This window comes from Mustela lutreola, chromosome 1 (assembly GCF_030435805.1).
Source record: "Mustela lutreola isolate mMusLut2 chromosome 1, mMusLut2.pri, whole genome shotgun sequence".
Lineage (NCBI taxonomy): Eukaryota > Metazoa > Chordata > Mammalia > Carnivora > Mustelidae > Mustela > Mustela lutreola.
In genome coordinates, this window is record NC_081290.1 from 245,918,386 (window position 1) to 245,942,664 (window position 24,279).

Genomic DNA, 24,279 nt, shown 5'->3' on the forward strand with positions numbered 1-24,279 from the left:
TAAAAAGCACTCCAAATTGGCCAGATGCTCTTTAAGTCCCACCAGGCTGAGGTTGGGCTGAATTCACTGGCCTGTAGGCAGCAAGTCAAATGGCCCTTGCTGCCAAGATAGGGTGACTCTGGGACGGGTAACCCAGCCAGGGTCCATACCCCAAGAGCTACATAGTCAGTCCGAACATGGCAGATAGACCTCTACCAGCCAGGGTTTGCTCTGATGTGTTGGAACACGTGAAGCAGACCGACATGGTACTGAGGAGGCGTGAACTGATTTTGCAGTCCCACTGGGAGCATACGCAGGCTGCTCTTATCTCGGATCTAATTTTCATGGTAGATGTTAATCTTTTGTGGCCCAGTTTCTCAAACAAGTTGGGGAAGTACTTCTGTGTGATTTAGTAATAGCACAGACAAGTATTTTCCCCCCTAGGGTAGATGATATTCAGTCAGAAAATTAGCTAGGGGTAGTGTGTGTGTTTGTGTGTGTGTGTGTGTGTGTGTGTGTGTACGCACAGTGGTTATATGCATTGTCCTGACACTTCTTTAGAGAAGAAGCCAGCCCAATGAGAGACCTCTTGGCCAGGACTAGTTTCCTCAGTAAAGGGAGGCAAGCTCTTCAGGCTTCCTAGCTTAAGCAACTCTGAGAAGCAGGTTGAGCTCCCTTTATGGAGTATTAGGGGATGAAGTTATACAAGAATCTTGACATTTCACTCTCCTGCCCCATCAGGACAATCCATCACTTGGAGAGTTCAATGGAAATTGTTTTCCACCAACATTAAAAGTTATTTGGGAGCTTTTAAGACACAGCAAATATATTTCTTTAAGAGAAGTTTATTTGCTTGTTTAAGAGAGCGGCACTTTATATATAGTGCTGATATAAACTGGTGCACAGGCTCCTCTAAAACTGTTTATATCCACAGTAAAATACATTTTTGTGATACTCATACAACAGAGTTAGTCTGGAGCCAAGGGCTTGGTGAACTCGGCTTATCTCCCAGCCCGTGGCTATTACTCAGTCCTCATGGGCCTCCAGGTTGCTAATCCTGGCTTCGGACCCCAGCCTAATGGTTCCATAGAAACTGCTTTGCCTATCACTTCCTCTAAGATCCCTGGAAACACCGTCTTAGGCTGACTCCATAGTCAGACCCATAAGCCCCCGACACAATTCGGATTTACCTCCGTCTTTTCTTTTAATATGTACAATTTCCCATCTTTTTATGCCTGATATATATATATATATATATATATATATATATACTCTAGTATTTGGATTCCTTCTTGGGCAAAGACATCTCATTATAGAGATAATATATTTCTATAACAATTTTATTCCTTTAAAAGATTTGACAGAGAGAGATCACAAGTAGGCAGAGAGGCAGGCAGAGAGAGAGAGAGAGGAGGAAGCAGGCTCCCTGCTGAGCACAGAGCCCAATGCGGGACTCAATCCTAGGACCCTGAGATCATGACCTGAGCCCAAGGCAGCGGCTCAACCCACTGAGCCACCCAGGCACCCCGATGGTGTGGTTCTTAATTGATACTTGTTACATTCTAGTTGACTTAAAGGTGACTGATTTCAATTATATGGCAGTACAATAAGACAGTTAAAAAACTGCCAACTAGAAATCACCTGGACCAACTTCTTCAGCTACAGATACAAAAATTCACGGAAAGAAAGGGACCCGCCAAGGGTGGAGCGACTGGAATTTAAATCCCCTAATCCTTGAGCAAATATCTAGAGGAGTGTCATGTGGAGAAACAGGAGTTTTATTTATTTATTTATTTGGGAACCCAGAAGTCAGACTAGAACCAATGACTAGAAGTTACAAGGAAGCAGAAACAAATTCTGGCTACCGAGAACAAAGAATTAATCATTAGAATCAGAATGAGCTTCTCAAGAAGTAGTCAGTTTTCTGTTAATAGACTAGGAGATGCATTTGAACAGAAGTGTTCAAATGAGGTGACCACTTGTCAGGGATAGAAGAAGGGATTTCTGGGCTGGAACTGTAAATTTGGTGATGTCTCTCCTTTATTCCAATTCTGGGAATCTAAGTGTGGCAGTGCAATGCACTGTAGTGCAGTGGGCTTGAACGAATAATGGCTTTCACATCCCAAAGTATAAGTCACTGTAGCCCTTAAACTCCACACCAGGTTACTCTATAGCTTCCCTGTGCTGCCTTGAATAAGCTGTGTATCTTCACGTCAATCTTCCCTTCCCATCAGGAAAAAGGATGCAGGGAGGGGAAAGGGAATGAAAGAAGCTCCACAGACTTCAGAGAGTGTGAATCCAAGGGTAAACAGAATTTTTATGAGAAAATAATATTAATGTTACTAATAATGTTAATATTAAGTGGTATATTTTTAAGGGGAAAAAAAGGAAAAGTTGTGGTCTCTCTTATTTGTCTACAACCAGAGAGCTTAAGTTGACAATAATAGAGCTAACCTGAGGTATAAAGTGTAGAAGCAATCAGAAGCTCACCCAAAAATAAAGCTTTCAGGAGGGTAAAGTCTGTGTTGGCTGGGATCCAATTCACAATTCAGTACAAATCTATAAAACTCTTCTAAGCAAATCTGGGACTCTAAGAGCAATAGTTCGAAAAGGGATTGTTCTTGGTGCACGTATCTATTTCCAATCAAATCAATGCAAGTTTTAATACATGGAGGACAGACAACACATCACCACGGTTTTAGCCCAGGGTCCAGAAGTCTGGCTGATGATAATCACTTTCAGAGCTCATATCCCACTATTCTCTGCATCAAAATGAGGTGCAGCCTCCCTCTGATCCTTGGGAATTAAAAGAAGTCTTAGGAAAATGTTTTCTTACCCTATATTCTACAAAACAGAGAAAAAAATAAAATATTTCTTTAGAGATCCCAGGTGTGAGAGAGAGAAGAAATAGGATAGAAAGAATATGAAGAAGGCAAGCCACAACTGTTATTGCTGGACGAAGAGAAGAGGAGCTGCTGAAAGGCAACTGGGAATTACTACCAGAGAGAATGTCCCTATAAGAAAAAGAAAAGTTCAAGGGACTTGAAAACTGGATGCAACAAGTGGCACAAATATCCTCTCAAAGGTACTGGTCTCCTCTTTCATTTCTCTGGGAAAAAAAAAAAAAAAAAAAAAAACCCTAAGCGGAAGCTATCATGCCCAGGTCACCTTTCCTATAAGGAGCACACACTCCGTGTCCAGGCCTGGAATTGGAAGAGGCCTTAAAGGTAATGGAATCCAGAACCTCTCTTTTGAGAGATAAGGAGGCATTAGTCACTCGTTTGCCATCCTTTAGTAAAAGAGCCTTAATCCAAACCTCCCAACAACTGGGCCAGTGCCCTTCCCACTCTGGTTTGCAACCTTGAAATTAGGAGAGTTGGAGGAAGCATCACACTCTTGCCGGAGGATGACGAGGAGAGGGGAAATGCCATGGGAGGAGTCCATACAGCTGTTCATCATTCTTAATATGGGGTGACAGATGACTAATCGAGTCCTCTCTCCCTTCCATGTCCCACAGAGGGGCTAGCGCACTTTTGGTGCTCAGTACACAGTAAGCCATCAACTGCTTCAAAGTATAACAAGACCTTACACATGTTTCCTAAGCCCCCAGCACCAATGAATTTGTAGTTTTATAAATATCATGGTGAACAAGAAATGCTGTCTTGTCATATTCAAGCCAAATAACAGCTGGACTTTAAAAATAAAATTTTGAAGGCATTTGCCTTTTATATTTTTAATTTCTGTTTTCCTGGCTTATGGTTTTGTCATTTGATTTTGATGAGTGTTTAATACACATGCACAGCTGCCTCTTTGGGTGACCTTTCCCTTGCTGCCTCCATGTTCAGAGCTGCGAAGCAGGTCCGCAAGTTGCTTACTAAGTGATATTGGCATTTTCACGACTGGCAGATATTTTCCTGGGAAGCCCAGCTGGAACAGGCCCTCATCTCCTAAGCTGACGTACTTCAGTGTCTTCAGAAGCCTCACAGGAGGACGGGGCGCAAGTGGGAGGACAGCCCAGCCCTTTAAGATGACTCTTGTGCCTTATTCACAATAGCCAAGACATGGAGACAGCCTAAGTGTACACTGATGGATGAGTGTGTGTGTGTGTACGATCACATTTTCTTTAACTCTTTAACTCTGTACATATCTACACACACACACACACACACACAAACACACACACAGAAACTCTTGAAGGAGTTTCGTAGATGCATATTATTCATCCACAAACAAGAAGACAGTCCTGCCATTTGTGACAACATGGGTGGGCCCTGAAGACATTATGCAAAGTGAAATAAGTCAGACCAAGAAACACTGTACGGTCTCACTTACATGTGGAATCTAAAAATGGCAAACTCAGAAACAGAGTAGAATGGTGATTTCTAGGGTTGAGGGGGAGGGGGGAAAAGGGAGAGAAGTTAGTCAAAGAGTATATAACCATCCAGTTTTAAGATGGATACGCTGTGGGGTGCTAAGGTACGGCATGGGGACTAAAATTAACAATGCTGCATTATATACTTGAAAGTTGCTAAGAAGGTAGATCTTAAATTTTCTCATAAAAAAAGAGGAGATTATGTAAGGTGATAGAGGTATTAACTAACTTTATTGTGGTAATCATCTCCTAATATGTCTGGGTACCAAACCATCACATCGTACACCTGAAATTTATGCTGTTATATATCAATTCTATCTCAGTAAAGCTGAGGAAAACATTTTAATTGCTGTGCCAAACCAGAGGAAACATGGAGATGATCACGGGTGGACTGAGAAGAGGTGGTGTGCCAGGCTAGAGCTGCAAGACTCACCGGCCAACTGAGCTGACCTAAGTAGCTTTCACTCTGAATCTCTATGGGGCACAACGAAGTCTTGATCTTTTTAGGACTTTTCTCAGTGGTAATTATGCCTGCCTGTCTGTAGATATTTCCCTTTCAAATTTCTGTCTTCCTTCACTAGACTTTAAACTCCAAGAGGTCAGGAACATATCTGTTTTGCTTCCCTTGGTTTATCTAGTGTCTAGTTCTGGCACATGATTGACACTTCAGTAATGTTTTATTTTGTTCTTTTTTATTTAGACCATAAGCTGACGGAAGGAGTTTATAAGTCATAGTTATTCTTTTACTGCAGTCCCTGCCTACTCTTCCTGTTAAGGGAAATGCGAAGGAGCGAAGTAGAGAGAAGTATCATGTGTACCTGCTATCTGCTCTGACTTTAATAGGAACTGTAACCCCAGCAGGCTTTGCAATCAGCTCTTACTTGAGCAGACGCCAGGAAATATCCCGAAGTCAGCAGAAGGCTGCTGCCCATTCCAGCCGTCCTCACAAAGGCAGGGCGCTTCTGTCCATCGGAGAGCCAGTAACTTGACTCCATTCATGAACTCACAGTCCCCCAAAGCACATGAGGTCTCAATGGCAACTCTGGGCAAGCTTCTGAAGGGAGGTTTTCACACGCTCCTTAAGCTCCTGGGCCACTACAGCCCTTCTACTATTACACTCACCAGGCACTGCTGCTCTGTGTGACCGAGTAACACGAGAGCTGGGGTACGGCATGACTTGCTATATTTAGGGAGAGGAAATGGGTCATATTGAGGAAGGTCACAAGGAGTTTGTTCAGAGAAGTGAAGGTACCATGTATTTATCTGTGTTTACATGGCCTGCAGTAAAGTACGGGGCTCAGGAGCCTGGGTTCTCAACTCTCAGCTCTACCCTACGTGACTGGTGGCAAGTTACTTGATTTCTCTCACCTTTGATATTCTCATCTGGAAAGTGGAGAAGAAATAATAACTTCACAGAGTTGTGGAAGGTTTATGTGAAGAAATAGGTGTAAAACCTTAGCACAGTCTCTGGCAGGTAAGGGCTTCAAAAATATTTGCTAATGAACAAACAACAGGAACAGAAACCAAAGTAGCCAGGAAACTGGTCTGAATCCTGATGATCTGGGTATAAACGGAACTTCCAAAAATATTTCTATGTGATATGTTTCCCTACAGTTAAGGTTTTCATTTTCTCCTTTCACAATGGTTAGTCACTCCGATCATGCTTTTTAATTTACCGAGCCCATGGTATCATTAACTAAAACATTAGCATTATTGAGAGGGGACTGACCATATGTAGAGCCATTATACAGTTAAGAAACCCAATGAAGAAGGAAGGATGACAGATTAAGAGAACTTCTGGAACACGGATAAGGTGCTAGAACCCTATCCCTCCTAGTCTATGGAAAAATGAACAGACTGAAACCTCCAAAGTGATGAAAAATATTTCACGGTGTTCAGTCAAACACTTGGGTACTCTGTGGTATGACCTTGCAACAGAATTGAGACAGCCCAGACCTGAATAACTGGTCCCCGAGACCAAGGAACCTCAATCCTCATGAAAAAAAAAACCTGTATTTCTAACCACCTATAAAATATCAGTTGTGCCCTTGGTACCCATTCTTCACAAAAGTCAGTGGGTGTATATCCGGTTTTGAGTCCTCTTTATCCCTCCCTTCCTCCTCCTCCTTTTCTCTTCCTCTTCCCTGTCCTTCCCCCAGACCCCACACATGTACCAATCAGAATTTAACACCTTGTCCCCAAAACTATCATTAAACATCAGTCTCTCCTGTTCGGTATTTTAAAAATCTGCCTTCTGGAAACTCCGAAGTGCTTCATAATTTTTTTTTTTTTTAAGACTTTATTTATTTATTTGACAGACAGCGATCACAAGTAGGTAGAGAGGCAGGCAGAGAGAGAGGTGTGTGTGGGGGGGAGCAGGTTCCCTGCTGAGCAGAGGGCCCGATACAGGGCTTGATCCCAGGACCCTGAGATCATGACCTGAGCCAAAGGCAGAGGCTTTAACCCACTGAGCCAGCCAGGCGCCCCTGCTTCCTAATGTTTGACGCTGTCCATCTTTTAGCCCTCATGCCCCGGACTGCTGAACTGCTGAGATGGCCCCAAGCTTTCCACAGAAGCCAGGCCCAGTTCAGATGTGGCTATGAAATGTCTCCGAGTGTTTTCAGGGGATTAGGGTCCTGAAAGAAATTCTGCCAGTGAAGAGGATAATGGTAAGATTCTTCTCCTCGAGCTAAAGAACTTCAGCTGGGACCCAAGTTGGTTGAAGTATTGTGTTACTCAGAAGAGAACAAATTAATCTTCCCTGACTGGTGGGAGGGACTCTGCCAAAGGAACAGCTAACGGGAAAACCAGTCCCTACTCTGTGAGGACACAGTAAATAACCAGGCAACATTACTTACTGAAGTGCTGACCTAACTCATAAATTGCACCCAGCCTCTGGGGAGCAATTTCTGCTGATTTGCTGCTTGTGCATTTAAAACAAACAAACAAAAAGGGAAGACAAGTGGACAGGCATTGATAGGGCTGTGGGTAAACCCACTGAGAGTGAAGCTGGTCTTTCCACCCAGACTTTCCAAAGATTTTAGTAACGCTTAGTGCTCGGGCACACGCTGGGCCTTGCCCAAGCAATTAATTTTATGCAGGATCTGCTGCAAACCATCACGGAGTTTCCAAAATGGTTTGGCTGCACCTGGGACTCACTTGATTTAGGGTTAAAAAAAAAAATATCCTCCTTTGTCTGTTAGTCCTTTTTTAGCAAGAATTCAGGGACACGGATGATGACACACAGGATTCTGTTACTCACTGGAAGGCAGAGGGTCCTTTTATTAAGCAACTGGAAAGTGGCACCTTCAAGTCCATGAACAGCTGTATGTTCAGTAATATAGAATCTAGCTACCTCTTAACGTTCTCAGCTCTAATATATAGCGGAGGCTAGCATTTCTTCTGCTTTGCCAAAAAAATCCAGCCGGTAGTCTCAGGAAAGACCGCAGAAGGTCCTAGAGCTGACTCCGTTGCACTGTCACAACCTCCCAGAGCAGCAGCAAAGAGCTAGGGCAAAGCTACTCACCCTCTGCATCTTCCGGCCGCGTAAGATCGATGACACCTGGGCCCAGCTTCCCATCTTCACTCGACTTTCCTGTTAACTGGGGCCCCAGATTCTCAAAGCGTGTTCTTTCCTAGAGGAAAGAATAATCAGAGGCTTATTCTAGCTTCCGAAGCAGCCACTTTTTCCTTCCAGTTTCTATCTCGCTTTTGTGGGCGAGACTTGGATTTACAAACATTGTTTCTGACCAACAGTGGGTTCAGAAAGGCTCTCAGGAAGGTTCCGCTAAAGCCTGATGGCGGCACCCATAGCGCTGGCCGCGTCTAACGCGAAGTACCTGCAAGGAAAGGAAACCGGTGTCAGGAAGCCCGCCGGGCAGCACTGCACATCTTCTCTCACTGGGATTTGCTCCAGGAGTCTAAGAGGAACACAAGGGAAAGGTTTGAGCCTGAAGTGCAAAACGTGAAAGAACAATCCCCGCTAAAATCTACCGCTAGTTCACGGGAGAGGAATTTTCTCAATTAGAGATCACAGTTCGCCTTGGTGTTTTTGTGAAAATACCAATCAGAATTTTAGGCAAGAGGATTTCAAAAACAAATGTTTCAAAGCAGCCAGAGGAGATGATGGCACGGATGCTCTTATTCTGCTTGGGAGCTGCCACTGGAACTTCCCCAGGAAGTAAAAAGGAGATTACTCCTCGCCCAGCCATTAAGTGAGGAAAGTGAAAATCTCCTGCCGCTATAGGAGGGAAACTCAAGGATGCAATGCTTGTGAACCAGCTCTTCTAGGAGAAGGAGCCTGAAATAGCACATGGAACTCTTCCTCTGCAGCTCTCTGGATCAGTAGCCAAGGGCTCACTGACCGTCACTAAGATGGTGTTCTTGTCTGCAAAAACACAGCGCGTGTCCCCTTCTCGCCTCCTCGCTACTCTCCAGACTCAAACTTGGCTTTGTGTGGTGCTTATGAATGAATGAAACCTTGTTGTTCATTACTATGAAACAATATTAAATGTCATGTCAGCTTGAATTTACAGACATGAAATAGCAGCTTCCAGCTCCGGGAATGGTTTCTGCATGTTATACTTAATGCATTATGCAGCAGGAGAGTGCTGATTGCTGTTCGGTCTATTGTTCAATGACCTAGTTCTGTACTGAGCATGTTCGGCATTAGACGGAAACACTCTGTGAGTGTTCTCTTCTGTAAGATGTTTAGAAACTTGGAAATATTCTTAAAGAGCAAACATACAATTACTTGATAGAGGCTGTGTCTCATTTGTACAGTCCCACTACATTTGTGCTTTCTAATATGATTATTTTTGAATATCATTATATTTCTATAATTAATTCCCATCAGTCAAATTGTGCAGGAAGTCTTCCAGTTCCCCCTTCATCGTGGAATATGTGGAAATCTGCGTTGGAAGAAAACACAGCATAAACCTTGCTTTCATCTAGCACCATGTCTAGGAAAGGTTTGCAACAAAATCATAATCATGAATTTCCCCAACTGGGTAATACTAACCAGTTACAATAGTGGGCTATGGGCAAACCTCTGAAATACGACACTTATAAAAAACAGAATGAAAATAAAAAGCAAATTAGGCATGGTTCCCCAATATCTTCTGATGTGAAAACACCACTGCACAAGAACAAATTAACCCAGATGCAGGCCACAACAGAAAGCAACCACAAGCCATGTGGGAGTTTCACACATTGAGGGGGGGGAGGACAGCTGCTTTTAATCAGCCAATTTCTATTTTGGAGTAGCACTTTTGGTTGTCATGATGTAAAGAAAAAGAATTGAAGTGAAGATGAGTAGTACCAGAGAAAGCAAAATATTCAACCTTTGTTTTATCACATTGTTTCGCATTTCAAATATTTGCATGTGAATGCTTTCCCTATGTTAAATGCAAAAGGAGTTTTGATGTGACACCTGCAATCTTCTTGGAAGAACAACCTTTAGCTGTATTTTCATGGGGGGAAAAACAACTTTCTCTGAAAATCAACAGACCGTGCTACCTATCAATATGCATATTTCAAGTATCTTTCTAGTCATTCATTCTCTTTGATTTTACCGGAAAATATTCTCGGTAAAAAAAAAATAAAGTTCCTGAAAGAATATCAATATTTTGACAGGGAAGGAGAAGAGGGAAAATTACATGCCATGGTTTGTAAAATCCTAAGACAACAAAGCTTACATGATGATAATATCTTTTCTTTTATAAAAAATGAAGTGCACTCACAATTCAGTATTATCAGCTTGTTTTTAATCATAACAAAAAACATTCAGAACATTCAACAACACATTCACAGTGTCTTTGAAGTCATACATTTTTCTGACTTCATTGAAAAAAAACATTCTTCTGCAGAGACACTTTCCTTATAAAATATCAATATTTTGACAGAGTAGAAGTCAAGGAAGAATATCCCATGAAACACTTGTTAAACAGGCAGAAAATAAATCAATGATAAAAATTGTTTTGGGCAGTGGGCTGCCTTTTATATTTGGTAATATTAAGCACTTGTGTTTGAGATTAAAGAAGGACCCTGCAAAGCCATGCCCTTTCATATACATTTCTACCTAGTCTCCCAGAAGATTTCCTTCTTCAAAGAATAGCTCAGAATATTTATTTGCCAGCCACATAACCATAAGATAAGAGGGCCTGATGTCTACAAGTTAGCTCCAGGCAGCTGGGCTAAGCTTGGGAGGTGCGATGTGAGCCTGGCAGATACAGGACACGGACATGAGCACAGATTCGTTCAGAGACCCTTCAGCTACAAGAGGCTTCAACTTCTGGCCAGTAAGTGCCAATGAGTATACCCCTATATCCACCAGATACAGACAGCGCGAGGCAAATTCTTCGCTCCAGATTTTTCCACTCACTTGAACCAGCTCTCACAATGCACACGTCTCCGGAGTAAGATATTTTGGAGATGTAAGCAAAGTAGCTCGATGTTAATTGAATCTCAACCTCCCCAGGAACATTCCCCAATCTTCATGTTGACGGCACAAGGTGCATTTTACATGCAGTGATGTGATCAGACGCTTACTTATGCATTGTCAGTCACAAAACATGCAGGCAACATAAAAGTTATTGAAAAAAATTAAAGTCTGAAAGTCAGCTCTGCTGTGTTGTAGGACTGTTGGCTCTCTAAGTGCTTTGAAATTATGATGTATGAGATAGATGTTGCATATTAAGTAAAGATATTGAAATGATAAAGCCCCCTTTAGTGAGAGCTGATGAATGTTCAATGCTACAAGCCACAAGACGCTGGCATCCATCATCTTCACATATTATCAGAGTCAATGACGGGGCAGCCTCACTGATGACAGATAGACTGCTGCATTATTATCCCTTATTTCCAGAGTCACTGAACAAACCATTCAACTCCTCGGGCATTATTTTTAACTTTGCATTAAATTAGCAACTTCTCCCTCTCTACCATGGCAAGATCGATCAATTTTGGTTTTGCATCGGTGGAGGAAGAGAATGGGTTTGGGGTGACTAAAAGAACAGAGCCTTGCTTCCATCTAAGAAAAAAAAAATCAACTTCCTCTTACTGGCAACAAATGTAAAATTGTGATATGGGGAAAGAACAGCAATGAAACAGTAAGCACACAATAATGGCTTTTCTTTGCACTTAGATAAAAGCTGAATTTTTGATGTGCACAGTATATTTTAATAAAATTTTATATACTATGTTTTATACACTTATTGGCTATTCCATAATAATGTGTGTGCTAACAGTAAAATTGCTCTTAAATTTATGTGTGTTATTTATACGTTCCCCCGTAACAATGCTTTTTGTTGTAAAAAATATTCTGTTTATTAATGTAACTTTACAACCACTGCATCCAAGATCCGTGGTAAATTAATGACATTTTTATTATTTTATAGTGTCATTAAATTTTTACTGATCACTCCATCAAACAGAGGCAGTAAAGGCCATAATGTAAACTGGGACACTTAGATCAGGCAGCAGGAAGACATTCCATATAGTCTGAAGAAAACTGCTAGCAATAAATGATATTTATACCATCTTTAAGCATGTTAGAATACTTGGATAAGTTTGGCAAAACTGTTTCAGTAGTAGAGAGGATTGTGTACTTAAATAACAGTTTGCTTGCCAGCAAGACAAGCCTTTTTCAAACCATCTGTGAGATGACTGATCACAGCCATCTCCTGGAAAACACCACATGAACTGTGGGATGTGCTGGGCACCTCCCTCCCCCCACCCCCCCGTCAGGATTACTGACACTGACCAGCCTACAGCAGACCTCGACTCACTTCAACAAGGTCCCCTTTTCTGCAAACTCAAGTGGAGATCGGTAAATACCGAGAGAAGCTTTTTGCTCGTTTGATTTACAAATATATTTCATTTGACAACTAGACATGGAGGGACAATGATGTGATATATTTTATTCCAATGGTCTATAGATGAGGGGTACTTTACCAACCTTTCTTCAAAGCTTCTTTCTAAGAATGTCAGGGGGTCATACACAGCAGCCACAGAACATACACCGAAGGGGCCATTACCTACATTACCTACACTGCAGTGAAAATGGACAAAAAATAATTCTCTTTCACATATCAAATATCAAATATTTTATATTAGTATACTCTATGCTGATTTTCAGTCTGCTTATAGAATATTTGCATATATGTTTTATGCAAATATTTTACAATATTTTATATAGATGTATACATATCAAATATACATAATAGCAACTAGGTAAAAGTAATTAAAAAACTTTTTGCTCACAAATTTAGAATCACCTATCTCCTATGTGGGGATGTGGGCATGAGTCTTTTTTAAGTAAATAAGAATTTTGTTGTTATATCCTAAAATACATACTGAAATATCAAATATGTAATAATAAGGAGTTTTGAAGGGAAACTTAATACTGCAAAGCCTGCAGCCACATTCGTGCGTGTTCCTGAAGCAGAGTTCTCTGAGAGTGAGAACAAAAACTCGCATTATGAACAGGAATTCTCTAAGGCTGGCACCGTGTCCTGAGATAGTATCTCTCCTCCAAGTTTCCGGCTTTGTGGAAGTCGTGGAGTATTCTCCAGAAGAATCTTGTCACTTCATCCCAGCTCCCAGCCTTCGTTTCTCTCCGACCCAGGAAAACTTCCCCCAACAGAAAGCGAAGAAGCAGCTTTCTCCTGAGGCAGCCTGCCTTCCTGTCCTCTCTTTCCAGCACTAGGATTCGCCTCCCTGCTCTTCCGCGCTCAGCCCCTCATCCAGGCTTGCTGACTTCTTTCACAGAGCCCCTGACCCTGGTCCCTCCTCTCCCGCCCTACCCCTCATCAGAAACTGCCTCTGCACTCAGACGCGCATTCGCAGATCGCGGCCACCACATCCTCTCTGGACTGCCTGACCGTGGTGCTGCCCTCCAGGTCCATCGATGCACACTCCTCACTGGGTCCCACTTCATCGCTCTGGTTTCAAACCTTCCACACCCTCCTGCTTTCTGTTGCGTCCCACTGGCACTCTTCTACCTGGCTTTCAAGCCCTTCAGACACTGTGCCCCTAAAATTCCATTTCCTACAACTCTCCCACCATACATCCTCTGCTCGGGGTGGACAGCATCCTACTCGCCTTCCCATAACACCACGATCACACCTGCTTATTCTTCCTCACCTCCCTGCCGCTACGATAACCTTCCTACTCTCTTCCTCCTTGCCAAATTCTACTCATATTGAAAAACCCAAGCTGTCTGTGAACTTTATCACCTCTCTGAGCTACCTGCTTTCTGATAGAAAAAATTCTTAGTCTCCCTATATCATGGGCCCCAGTTATAGACTATTTTTTTTTTAAAATCGAACTTTGGTTCATCTGCACATCCAAGGCTCCCCCTGAAACATCAGAAGATTTTTCAAGCCAAGAGTTTGTTTTACACCTTTTCTATATATTATACACAGCATTTAGTAGTAGTTGCCTATAAATCCTTGCAGGTTTTACAAGGCCACATAATTGATTTACCTACATTAAACAAACAAACAAACAAACAAAAACCCTGTACAAACAAGTGTCCCAAAGAAGCAGGAACTACCAATTTTCTAGTATTTCAAGTTTGTGATAGAGATGTTTAGACTTGACACTCCACTTGTGATGATGTCTCTTTGGGCAATATACATAATAATAATCAAAACAAGGAAATAAAAAAACTTAAATATTTTATAAAAAAAGACAGATAAGCAATATTAAGGGGACACAATAGAATTTATAACTTATGAAAAAAGAGGTTTTTGGGTTTGACTTAGCATTTCTGCAGTTTAGCACTTGAGTCTTTCAAAATAAAAAGGTCTCTCTCTCCCTCCCTCTCTCTCTTTTAAGCAGGACAATGCTAAGTATAATGTTGAGAGAGAGTCTGTATCTTACTCTGAAAGACTCGCTCTAATTCCTTGCTCTGGACATATCCTGCTATGATGTGATTCCCAAGAAATACTACTTAAGCACACATATGGCTTCCTTTGTATTGATTTGACAAGCTCTATCACTTTATTAGCCTTTATTTAATATCCTTTATAATACGTTTAGTAATTTGGTGAAGGATCAGAAATGTAGGCTTTACACTAGAAAGTAACCACATGTACTTTTAAAAAGACGATTCTTGTTTGGAAGCAGTTACCTCGGAGGCACTGGGATTTACTTTCATAGTGGTATTTGGACGTTTGCAGAGACAGTAATCATGGTAATAAAGACTCTAGCTGGGAGAAATGAGGGTTATTATTGAATCTCATTGTTAAATGACATTTTGTCAGCTAAAACTATTAATTTGTCTAGCTTTTAATACACCCTTAACACCAAAATTGTGCTAGGACTCATGAATTAGTTAAGACCTAAGTTTTTCAACTATGTTTGCCCCCATAGCATAAATACATGCATTGAAGTGGAGGTAGGAAAGAGGGTCAATCATGATCATGTACTATGTACAAGGCTCTGTTCAATGAATATTTTCTGTAACCTTTGTGTCAATACTAAAGGGAGAATATTACTTTTACTATCAGTTTTCCAAGAGAAAAAGGTGAGGCTTCAGAATGGTTTTTTTTGTTTGTTTGTTCATTTTTCAGGAAGATTTTTTTCTATTTTATTTAAGTCACTTAACCAAAATTTAGGTCGGTATTTGTGCTGAGGTGAATTTAGGATCATAACTCGACAACATAATTACCATGTGATCTCTCTGAGCCCGTTTCCTCATTTGTAAAATAAAATAGAAAATGCTCACACCGCAGGGTTGTGATGATGAAATAAGAGATTATACGTGTGAGTGCTTAGCAAAAATAAAGCAACTCATAAAATATCCACTTATGTTAAAGATATTATTTAGTGTTTGCTAAATGTTTCAAAGCTAAACACTAATGAAGATAGTGTCCTGATCTAAAGGCCAATATCCATTCTCCTGTATCAACGAGGCAACTATATAAACAAAAACTGCTTTCCTTTTTGTCTCGGTTGCTAAGCATCACAGAACTAAATTTAAATCTCAACCTTAGTAACCACATAGTACCTGGTTCTTGTTATTCCTGTATTTACAAGCATTCAGTACTCCCCATCATCCATGTAAGGAGAAGCAAACTTCTCTGGAGAGCTAGGACAACCGTTCACAATCTTGCTCCTATTCTCCTTATCGGCTCTAGGTCCTACGCACTCCAGTTTATATTCTCTGTTCCGATAAGATGGAACTTCTTAGAGTTTCCCAAACAACAGAGTTATGATATTGTATGGCCTTGTGAATCTGCCTATGCCATTCCTTCTTTCTGGAACAACCTTTCTTTACTGATAACATCATATTTAGTCCTATCTAGGCCTAATTAAAGCATTTCTCCTGGACACACTCCTTTGTTGACTGCCCTCACCCAGCTCTGTGCACAAATGATCACTTTCTCTTTTGTTCCAGCACCACATCCTATTTATAGAAAGGGTGCTACAAAAATGGACTTATATATCTGTTTACACGTCTCCCCGGCTTACTCCTTAAGGTGCGGTGTCTATAATGTTATCTGTACATCATTAGTGTCTCTCGTGATGTTGGAACATAACTAGGTAGTCTGGTTGCTAAATCCTGATAATCCTGATAAAATGATTTTCCTCTCTTCATTCATTTTAATTTTACTTTCAAATAAAATTAAATTAATTTTTAGAAAGTCCTTCTTGAAAACAATGAGATGTAGATGATTAAAAGCTGGATAAGTACAAAGGAAGGTGGGCGTGTCAGTTGAACAATAGAGTGACATCCTGATCAGGGTTGGCCTGGTGCTGAGATACAGGAAGTCTGCCTAGTTATTATTATTCAAAAGGGCTCTGTAAGAATCGTTCCTGAAATCTCAACCACCACCACAACCTTCAAATATTCTTCTTCTACACTCTCATGTTACATTGCTTAGCTATCCATCATTAGCAATTCATTCTTTGAATAAGTTGATAATGCCAATATTTTATGAAAGGACAACAGAATAAACTGTTAAAATCATATTAATTTAACATCATATTAATTTCAGTTTAATTCCCCTAGAGATACAAGAACATCTCTAGAGAAAATAATCCAGGTGAAACCATACAAATGGAGACATAAAGCATTTGGTCACTGGAGTTCCTTAGGTACTGCAATCCCAAAGAAAACAGCTTCACAAGAGTTTGAGAATACCCAAACTAAGCCAAGATAGCTATTAGGGGCTGAACTGTGTCTTCTTAAAATTCACATGTTGAAACCTGAACCCCTAGCACCTCAGAATGTGTCTCTTTTTGGAGACAGAGCCTGTAAGGAAGTGACTCAATTAAAATGAGGTCTTTAGGTTGGGCCCCAATCCAATCTGACTGGTGTCCTGGAGGGGAGGAGACATTTGAAACATGCAGAGAGAGACATTAGAAACATGTGCCCATGGAAGAAAGACCATGTGAGGACACAGTGAAAATCTAGCCATCTGCAAGCCAAGGAGAAGGGCCTCAGGAGAAATCGATCCTGCTGGCACCTTACTCTTGAAGATCCAGCCTCAAGGACTGTGAGAAAAACACGTTGTTGTTTAAGCCATCCAGTTGTGACATTCGTTATGGCAGCCCTAGCAAATAAATACAATGTCTCCTTCACCTTTTCTATCGTAAAAGGCTCTTGTCACTATTGCTCCAAAAATACCAAATAGTAAGGCAACAAATTTTTGTCTTACTTGCCTCATTAACAATTATCTGGAAGCTTTTACCATTAGGATCCAGCAGCAGTTGACAACTCTGTCTATCTTTCTATCTCTTTGGGATTCTCCAAGAAGAGGAAGTTCTCCATTAAAAGGAAAGAAGACTCATAATGGCTTGGCCAAAGTTTTCAAGATTCCAGAAGATTCACACGTGAGGCAAGCTGTTCAGATCACCTCTCAGCGTGCTGAAAAAAAAAAAATGCCCCTGGACCATAAACTCATGGGGGGAGGGAAAGTGTTTCCTGATCCCTCTCTGTCTTCTGCGAGGCCTGTGCCCCATAACCACAGAAGAAGCAGGCAGCAGATGCCTGCTAAAATGAACTGATGTCTGCAGAGCTTCTTGTGGATGTGTTTTATGGAGCTTTCAAAAACATTCTCAAATGATGTATGACAAGTTTCCCCCAGGATTTGAAGAGTACACCAAACTAAGCAAGTTCTCTCCACACACCCCTGGCAGGGACAGCGCCCTGTATATCTCCTGTAACATACACTTAGATTCTTGTCACTGATCATCAAATGATAAACGATAAAGTAGCATTAACTCTGAAGATATGAGATCCTTTTAGGCTTGGGAGCCACTGAGTTAAATTAGTTTCATCAGGATTATAGTGCTAACTGAACCCCTTTAACCAAATGCTTTCTGTCTCATTCATATGGTTTTAATATGGTTTTAACCAATTGCAAGGTTATTTATAAGTTTGCAATTCCCAAGTAGAGTTATAAAGTGTGCAGATTTAAGCAAATCCAGTTGTGTGGCAGCCCAACTCCTACTTAGATGCGGTTTCCAACTTTGTATTCATTTACAGAGGCATGATGCATATTTGTTCCTGAATATTCTCTGATTAACTATTTGTTTCAGTAACAAGTTCACAGAAAGTTTCATTGTAGAAAGTATAGGAACTCCTATGAAAATTGAACACATGATTTTTAAAACGGTGAATTTCATCTCCACCATCTCTCTTGCACCAGCAAGACTTTATTATTCTAATGTTTATTGTATGAACAAAGACTGTCACAATAAAATTAATGACCAGCTAAGCAAATGTCTTTGTCCAAAAAAACAAAAACCAAAAAACAAATCTTGGGAATTCTATTTTTTCAAAATCTAGGCACTTGATTTCAGATACCTATTGAATTTACAATGTGGAAACCCAGATGCAGTTTACTCAAGTTAAAGACACCAAAGCCATATAAACCAAGAATGAATATCTTCTCCAAAAACATAACTTCTATTTTAATATTAGGTGGCAACTGATCAATTTGAAGATTTTTTTTTTCTCAAAAATGTCAATACAAAGGATGGAAAAATGTACGGTATTGCCACCACAGATTTGTTTTAATTCATGAGATATATATCATACCTCCTAAGAGATTTTCCTATAATGTAAAGAACTATGTATACTATTAAATAACATATATCTTAAAACAAAACAAAACAAGTACGGAGCATATTGCTAGAAGGAAACGTAAAGGCATCTTTATTCAGAGAGCATGGAGACCAAGGAGGTTAGGATGCTAACCCAAAGTCCAGCAGCTAACCAGTAACAGATCTAGAACAAACTTCTTAGCCTTCAGACCCCTAGTCTCCTGTGCCTTCCACTGAACTACTCTGTATCACTGTGTAAAAAGCACACGTGTTGCTCTTTACAAACTGTGCCAGTCCCTGATTACTTCATCTGTCAAATGAGGAAGCTGAACTATCTTATCTCTTTGGTTCCTTCCATCTCTGAAATCTTATGATTCTTCTGATACTCAACTTCATTCTCTTGAGACCTACAGGACAGCCTACAGTGGTAAAATCACTGTCATAAATGCCCTGGTAAAATTAAAAGAGGTTAAAATTATGCCCTGTCATAAAAAGTTTTTGAGCAGTTAGTTATCCATATTTTCAAGGAAATCATTCAAAGATAATCCATTTGTCAAATAAGCCTTCCAAACCATGGTCACATTTAGCCAAAAAGGATTTATTTGCTGCTTCTGAAATTCTATCTCCACCATGGGGAAAAGTAAATAGAAGGAAGAAGACACATAGGGAAGGGAAGGGAAGGGAGAGCAAGGCAAAGGAAAGAGGCAGGCAAAATCAGAGGGGAGACATTTTAGCCTGAAATTGGCATATTAATGCCTCATATTCCTACTGTGGCACTCATTATAGTGGCACTAGGACAGAATAAATCCTTTTCTGTCTGAAAACAAAGTAACATAAACATAAAGATTACTGCTAAGAAAAGGGCCTCTCTTCAAGAAAAACAAAACAAAACCAAACCTGATTAACTCCTTGATGTCAAGAATTTGTATATTCTACTATTATCCTCCTTTCAGGAAATAGGAAGTACTAAGGTCAAGGGATGTCACTAATGACTTTTCAAATAAAAGCTAAAACTAAAAATAACCCAAGGTTATGTCTAATTATTCGTGGGAGAACTTTTCTTTAAAGTTAAGTAAAATTAAAATTCGGAAACTATGTTTTCACATCATGAAATTTAAAAAATCATTTTAAAATTGAAATTTTTAAAATGAGTTTAAAAGAAGAAGAAAATATTTAGGACCCTTTTCAAAATAGTACTCCAACATGGCAACATTACAAAGGACAAAAGATAGTGCCCAACTGTGGTGATATGTGTTAATTGTATGGTTTTCCAAAGATGTGGGAGAACTGATATCAATTACAGTATAATTACCATTACTTCCAACAGAGTTAACATGTAGTTACCACAAAATAACGTACAATTAACTGGTGTCACATTGCACACCAGACTAAATAAGATACAAATTAAAAATTCCCAAATGTAGCCATAATACTCTTCTATTTCTTAAAAAAAAAAAAAAAAAAAAGCAACTTTTCTCTGATAATGTCACGGTATTTTTCAAGAATTAGTGTGATTGTTTAAAAGAGGGAGAAACTGTGACATATAAATAGAAAGAACCATTTTTAGCTATACAATGAAAAACTGCATGGGAAGGAAGATGCATATATCAACAAAAATTTATAGGTAATAAGCTAAAGCAATTGGAAATAAAATCGGAATTTTCCTCACGTGTCTTTGGTTCTTGCAAATTAGCCAACTATGTTTTAAAAGCGAGTTCAAGAACGTTCTTAGATTTTACTGATACCTAACAGTTTTTCCTTTATTTATCAAACACTGTACAGGAGACTGCTTTAGTGGTGCTGTAGAAGGATCCAGAAATGAGGACGTCTCCTTCTACAAAGGGAGCTCACAGAGAAGTTCTAATTATTTCCTATGTAAAGTGGTAAATCATGTCTCAATATGAGCAATTCCCTTATCAGAAGGTGAACCGCAGGGACAAAGAAGGCTTCAGTTCAGTGCGAAGAAGTGAAATTCCTTCTTGGAACGTCTCAAGTCAGCAACGATAACACAGGATGCTTCCACACGCTGCATTTGAGAGGGGCAACGTGTGGGAACACAAACATGCCAAACGCTCCTCTAGGTTTAATTGGAAAAGAACTGAAAATGGCAGAGTGCAATGCTGTGAAGTTGATGAGAGGACAAAGGGAAAGTAGCTGTATTTCAAATACAGCTACAATGTATCTGCCGTATCCGTTTCAAACATCTGGGCTTCCAATTATTTATTGAACTCATGTGTAAGACTTATTTGGGAATACTGCAAACATTATAGAACAGGAACATGCAAACTGCTTTGTAAAACACTTGTAAGACTGAACTCTTGCTGAAATCTTGAACAATATGGGTTGAAAACTGCTCAGGGACTGTTATCTTTTGGTAAGCCTGTGAAAACCCCGGAGAGGTTAATATACTAAGAATAAATTTTGTAAACAGCATGCTATTAATTTAGCAGACAATATTTTATTAGAAACTTGTGTTAAGCATATTTTTAAAGAATTTTGTTAATTTCCTATATCTGGCTTTGTTCATCTTTAAATGCTGACTTGAGATTCAGTGGGGCTGGACACTTTCGTAAAAGGACTGCACGTCTTGTTTAAAGATTACATAAGCATCTGCCTTGCCCCACAAAGCTTTCAGGGCACTTTGTTCCCTCTGTAGTTGCTATTTTCTCTTTTTCTCTGGATGTGGAGCTCGGGAATAGATGCCTTATTCTTGCACTCAGGGCCATTGTTTTACTCTATTTAATTTATGCCTCTTTTGTTGGGCTCCGAGGGAAACCGAACTGATTAGGGACGATGACAACAGAACAATGCTGGGCACACCGTTATGCCACGTTACTTCCTCTTGTTCCCACATCACTGCTGCATTCCTCTGGTGATTGCAGCCTCAAAAAATGTGCTGATCACTGTGTGTGTTAGGCGACACTGCCAGCCCTGAGAAGCTAATATCCCAGATAGAGTATATTATGCACGTGATGTAAATGAGGTATGTACTCACCCACGGATCGGCCGTTTGTCACCAGAGAGCCGGCGAACAGAGAGGATGGGTGCAAGAGCTTATTATGCCCTTTCACTGTGTCCACAAACGGCCAAAAAAAAAAAAAAAAAAAGGAAAAGAAAATCACCTGCTCCTCGCAGCTGACCTTAATTGGCACAAACTTGAAATAGTTTCCATTTAGAATACGTTTGGGGTAGTAGAGCTTCTTAGTTGCTATTATATTAGGAAAAAGAAAAGGGCTGTTGTCATCTCCACATTCAGAAATCAGCACTGAAATGCTTGCATTGAAGATATATTTGGGATAGAGCTTTTTATATGTTATAATACTAGGAAAGAGAAAAGGGTTGTCATCTCCACATTCAGAAATTAGACGCTGAAATGCAGTGTATGTTAGGTGGTAATAGTGAGGGTAGAGACTGCACCAACTTTATTTCTCAGGAACTCAGAAATTGATTTTTAACTTTCTGTTTCAATAATTTCAACATCAAGATAACAATGGCATTGGAGCTGAAAATCAGATTCAGTTCATAAATCAGAACCTGGTCTTATCATTCAAATTTGGGAATTAAATAGGAAGATTATTTTAAAATTAGGAATCTGACTGCCCAGTCTAAAAGCAAGGACTTCAGTGTAATTAAGCCATCTTCGCTGCAGAATGAGGGAATGTGCTTAGACCAGAGGTAAAAATTTTTAAATGAAATAAAAGCAATGCCTCCAAGGGCCGTCTTACCAGACCATCAATAAGTAAGCACAAATTTGTTCCTAAAGCTGGTGAGAGGCTGTCCTTGTGGTTCTCCATCGTCTGCCTAAACAAGGGCAAACCTGGAAAATTAACCAGAGCAGATCACGGGGCAGAGAGAGTGTTCACTCACTCCCAAAGATTGCCTAACATTAACTACAATGGACTTACACAGTCTCAAAAAAAAAAAAAAAACAGTTATTTATAGAACAAATCACCTCCCACGTGAACATGACGTCTAGCCTAGTCTTTAAACCTCTGTAGAATTTTTTAATTTTTAATTTTTAGACCAACTGATGACTTAAGAAAAGAAGATCATAGCAATTACATAAAAGTTTTAAGATTATAGCTCTTATTTAATTCTACTGCATATATTTGACACAAGGGAGAGAACAACCTTAAAAAAGACTAAATCTTTTCACTGATTAAATAAAACTCATATCCAATTTTTATATGATTAAGATTTTGATTTTCCATGGCTGAAGTGACCAAAAGACTAGCGAAATGAAAACTGCTGAGAAGGCTGGTGGGCCTTCAAGCCTGCATCAAGACTAGCACATTAAAAAATCTGTAATTCATATAAGATTTCAAATTGTGGCTCGTGTTCTCTTTTTAGTAATATGTTATGAAGGGCTGGATTAGACGGCTCAGACCAAAGAAGCAAACAAGTCTTAATATAATCTATTTAGGAATCCAGTTTGATTTGAAATATTAGTTTTCCCTTGAAGACCAACTGATGTATTTATAGCACCCAACCCCTATACTTCGAGTTGTTTTATGATTCAGTGTCCATTGTTCTAAACAGTCACTTTTCCTTCTGGATAAACTGACTTGACTGCAAACTTTATTCTTTAGTATAGTTTCCACTTGAAGATAAATCAATATTAAATATTCCCTCAAACATCATCTATAGATCTTTCTTTTCTCATTACATTATATCCTTGACAGGGGAGGGAGGGAGAGAGGGAGAGAAAGGAGAGGGGCACAGAGCCCGACATGGCGCTCGATCTCACAACCCTGAGATCATGACCTGAGCCAAAATCAAGAGTTAGATGCTTAACCGACTGAGCCACCCAGGTGCCCCTCATTACAGTATTTTTTTTTTTTAATTATATGTTCACGGCAGTGATTCTGGCAAACCAGCTCATACAAAACCAAGTGAAATTCATTAACTCTCAGAGTGCTGTGATCTCACCATACTATACTGACCAGTAAACCCATCCGCATAGCTAATTCTTCATCCTCAGGTAATTCTCCTAAGAAAAAAATAAATGCTTCCTTTAAACTCCAGAGATCTTTGGTACAACAAACCCGATCTACTTCAAATAGATTTCACTTCCTTTCTACATCCTCTCCTTCCCAGCACTACCCACAAATATGATAAACAAAAAATTGTTTTAGTTATGGCAAAAAAAAGTGATGACACGCTACTTATTTCCACTATCAGTCTGAGGCAGCTTTCAGTCCACCCATTCCAATAAAATAGGAGACAAGAGGCACATGGCATAAAACCTCCCTTCTAAGCTGAAATCACTGACTCAGTTACCTTGCTCCACACATAACAGGGCACACACTCAGCCTTGGTAACCACCAGCATCTTCTAAATTGTGAAGTCCTTTTACACACTTATGTTATCTGTAAGGAGTGATCATCCTAATTTTATAGAATATACTGAGGCTCAGTAAGGTTAGAGACACCCCCAAGATCACACACACATTTGATAGTTAACAGTCAGAGGTAAGCCCAAAGACAGGTCTTGAGATTTAAAGCCCAAACTGAATTCCTTCCATGCTTTGACACTGCTTAACTGCTTAATTTATGAGATTTGACTCAGTGTGAGGTACAGATCAGGAAGATCAGGATCCAAGCTGGCTTCCAAAGCCTGATAAGTCCATATTTATTTTATAAATGTAACTTACTCAGGCTATCCAGGTCTGAGACTTCATGTTTTGCCATTTAAGTAAATAAAATCAGCATTAGATTTTGAATTAATGTGGACTGGTTGTGTCTCAGCCTCCCTAGGCTATGCTACCTCCTTCATATAGGGTTAATTCTTGTGCAAAATCTTAGAGACCCCACCATTGGAGACACGCAGGGGAACCCCCGTTACACGTAAGTAGGCTCGGTAGATGCAGG

At 40.0% G+C, this 24,279-nt stretch overlaps 1 protein-coding gene across 22 annotated transcripts in view; it reads right to left on the reverse strand.

The window, feature by feature from the left end:
• The window catches only part of SOX6 (SRY-box transcription factor 6), a 621,788-nt gene that overhangs the window by 38,647 nt on the left and 558,862 nt on the right, over positions 1 to 24,279 (reverse strand). For all 22 annotated transcript variants that reach the window (XM_059137084.1, XM_059137116.1, XM_059137061.1 and 19 more), the window contains one exon: positions 7,878 to 7,986. In XM_059137084.1, coding sequence (XP_058993067.1) covers positions 7,878 to 7,986 — 109 coding nt within the window. The remainder of the gene's footprint in view (positions 1 to 7,877; positions 7,987 to 24,279) is intronic.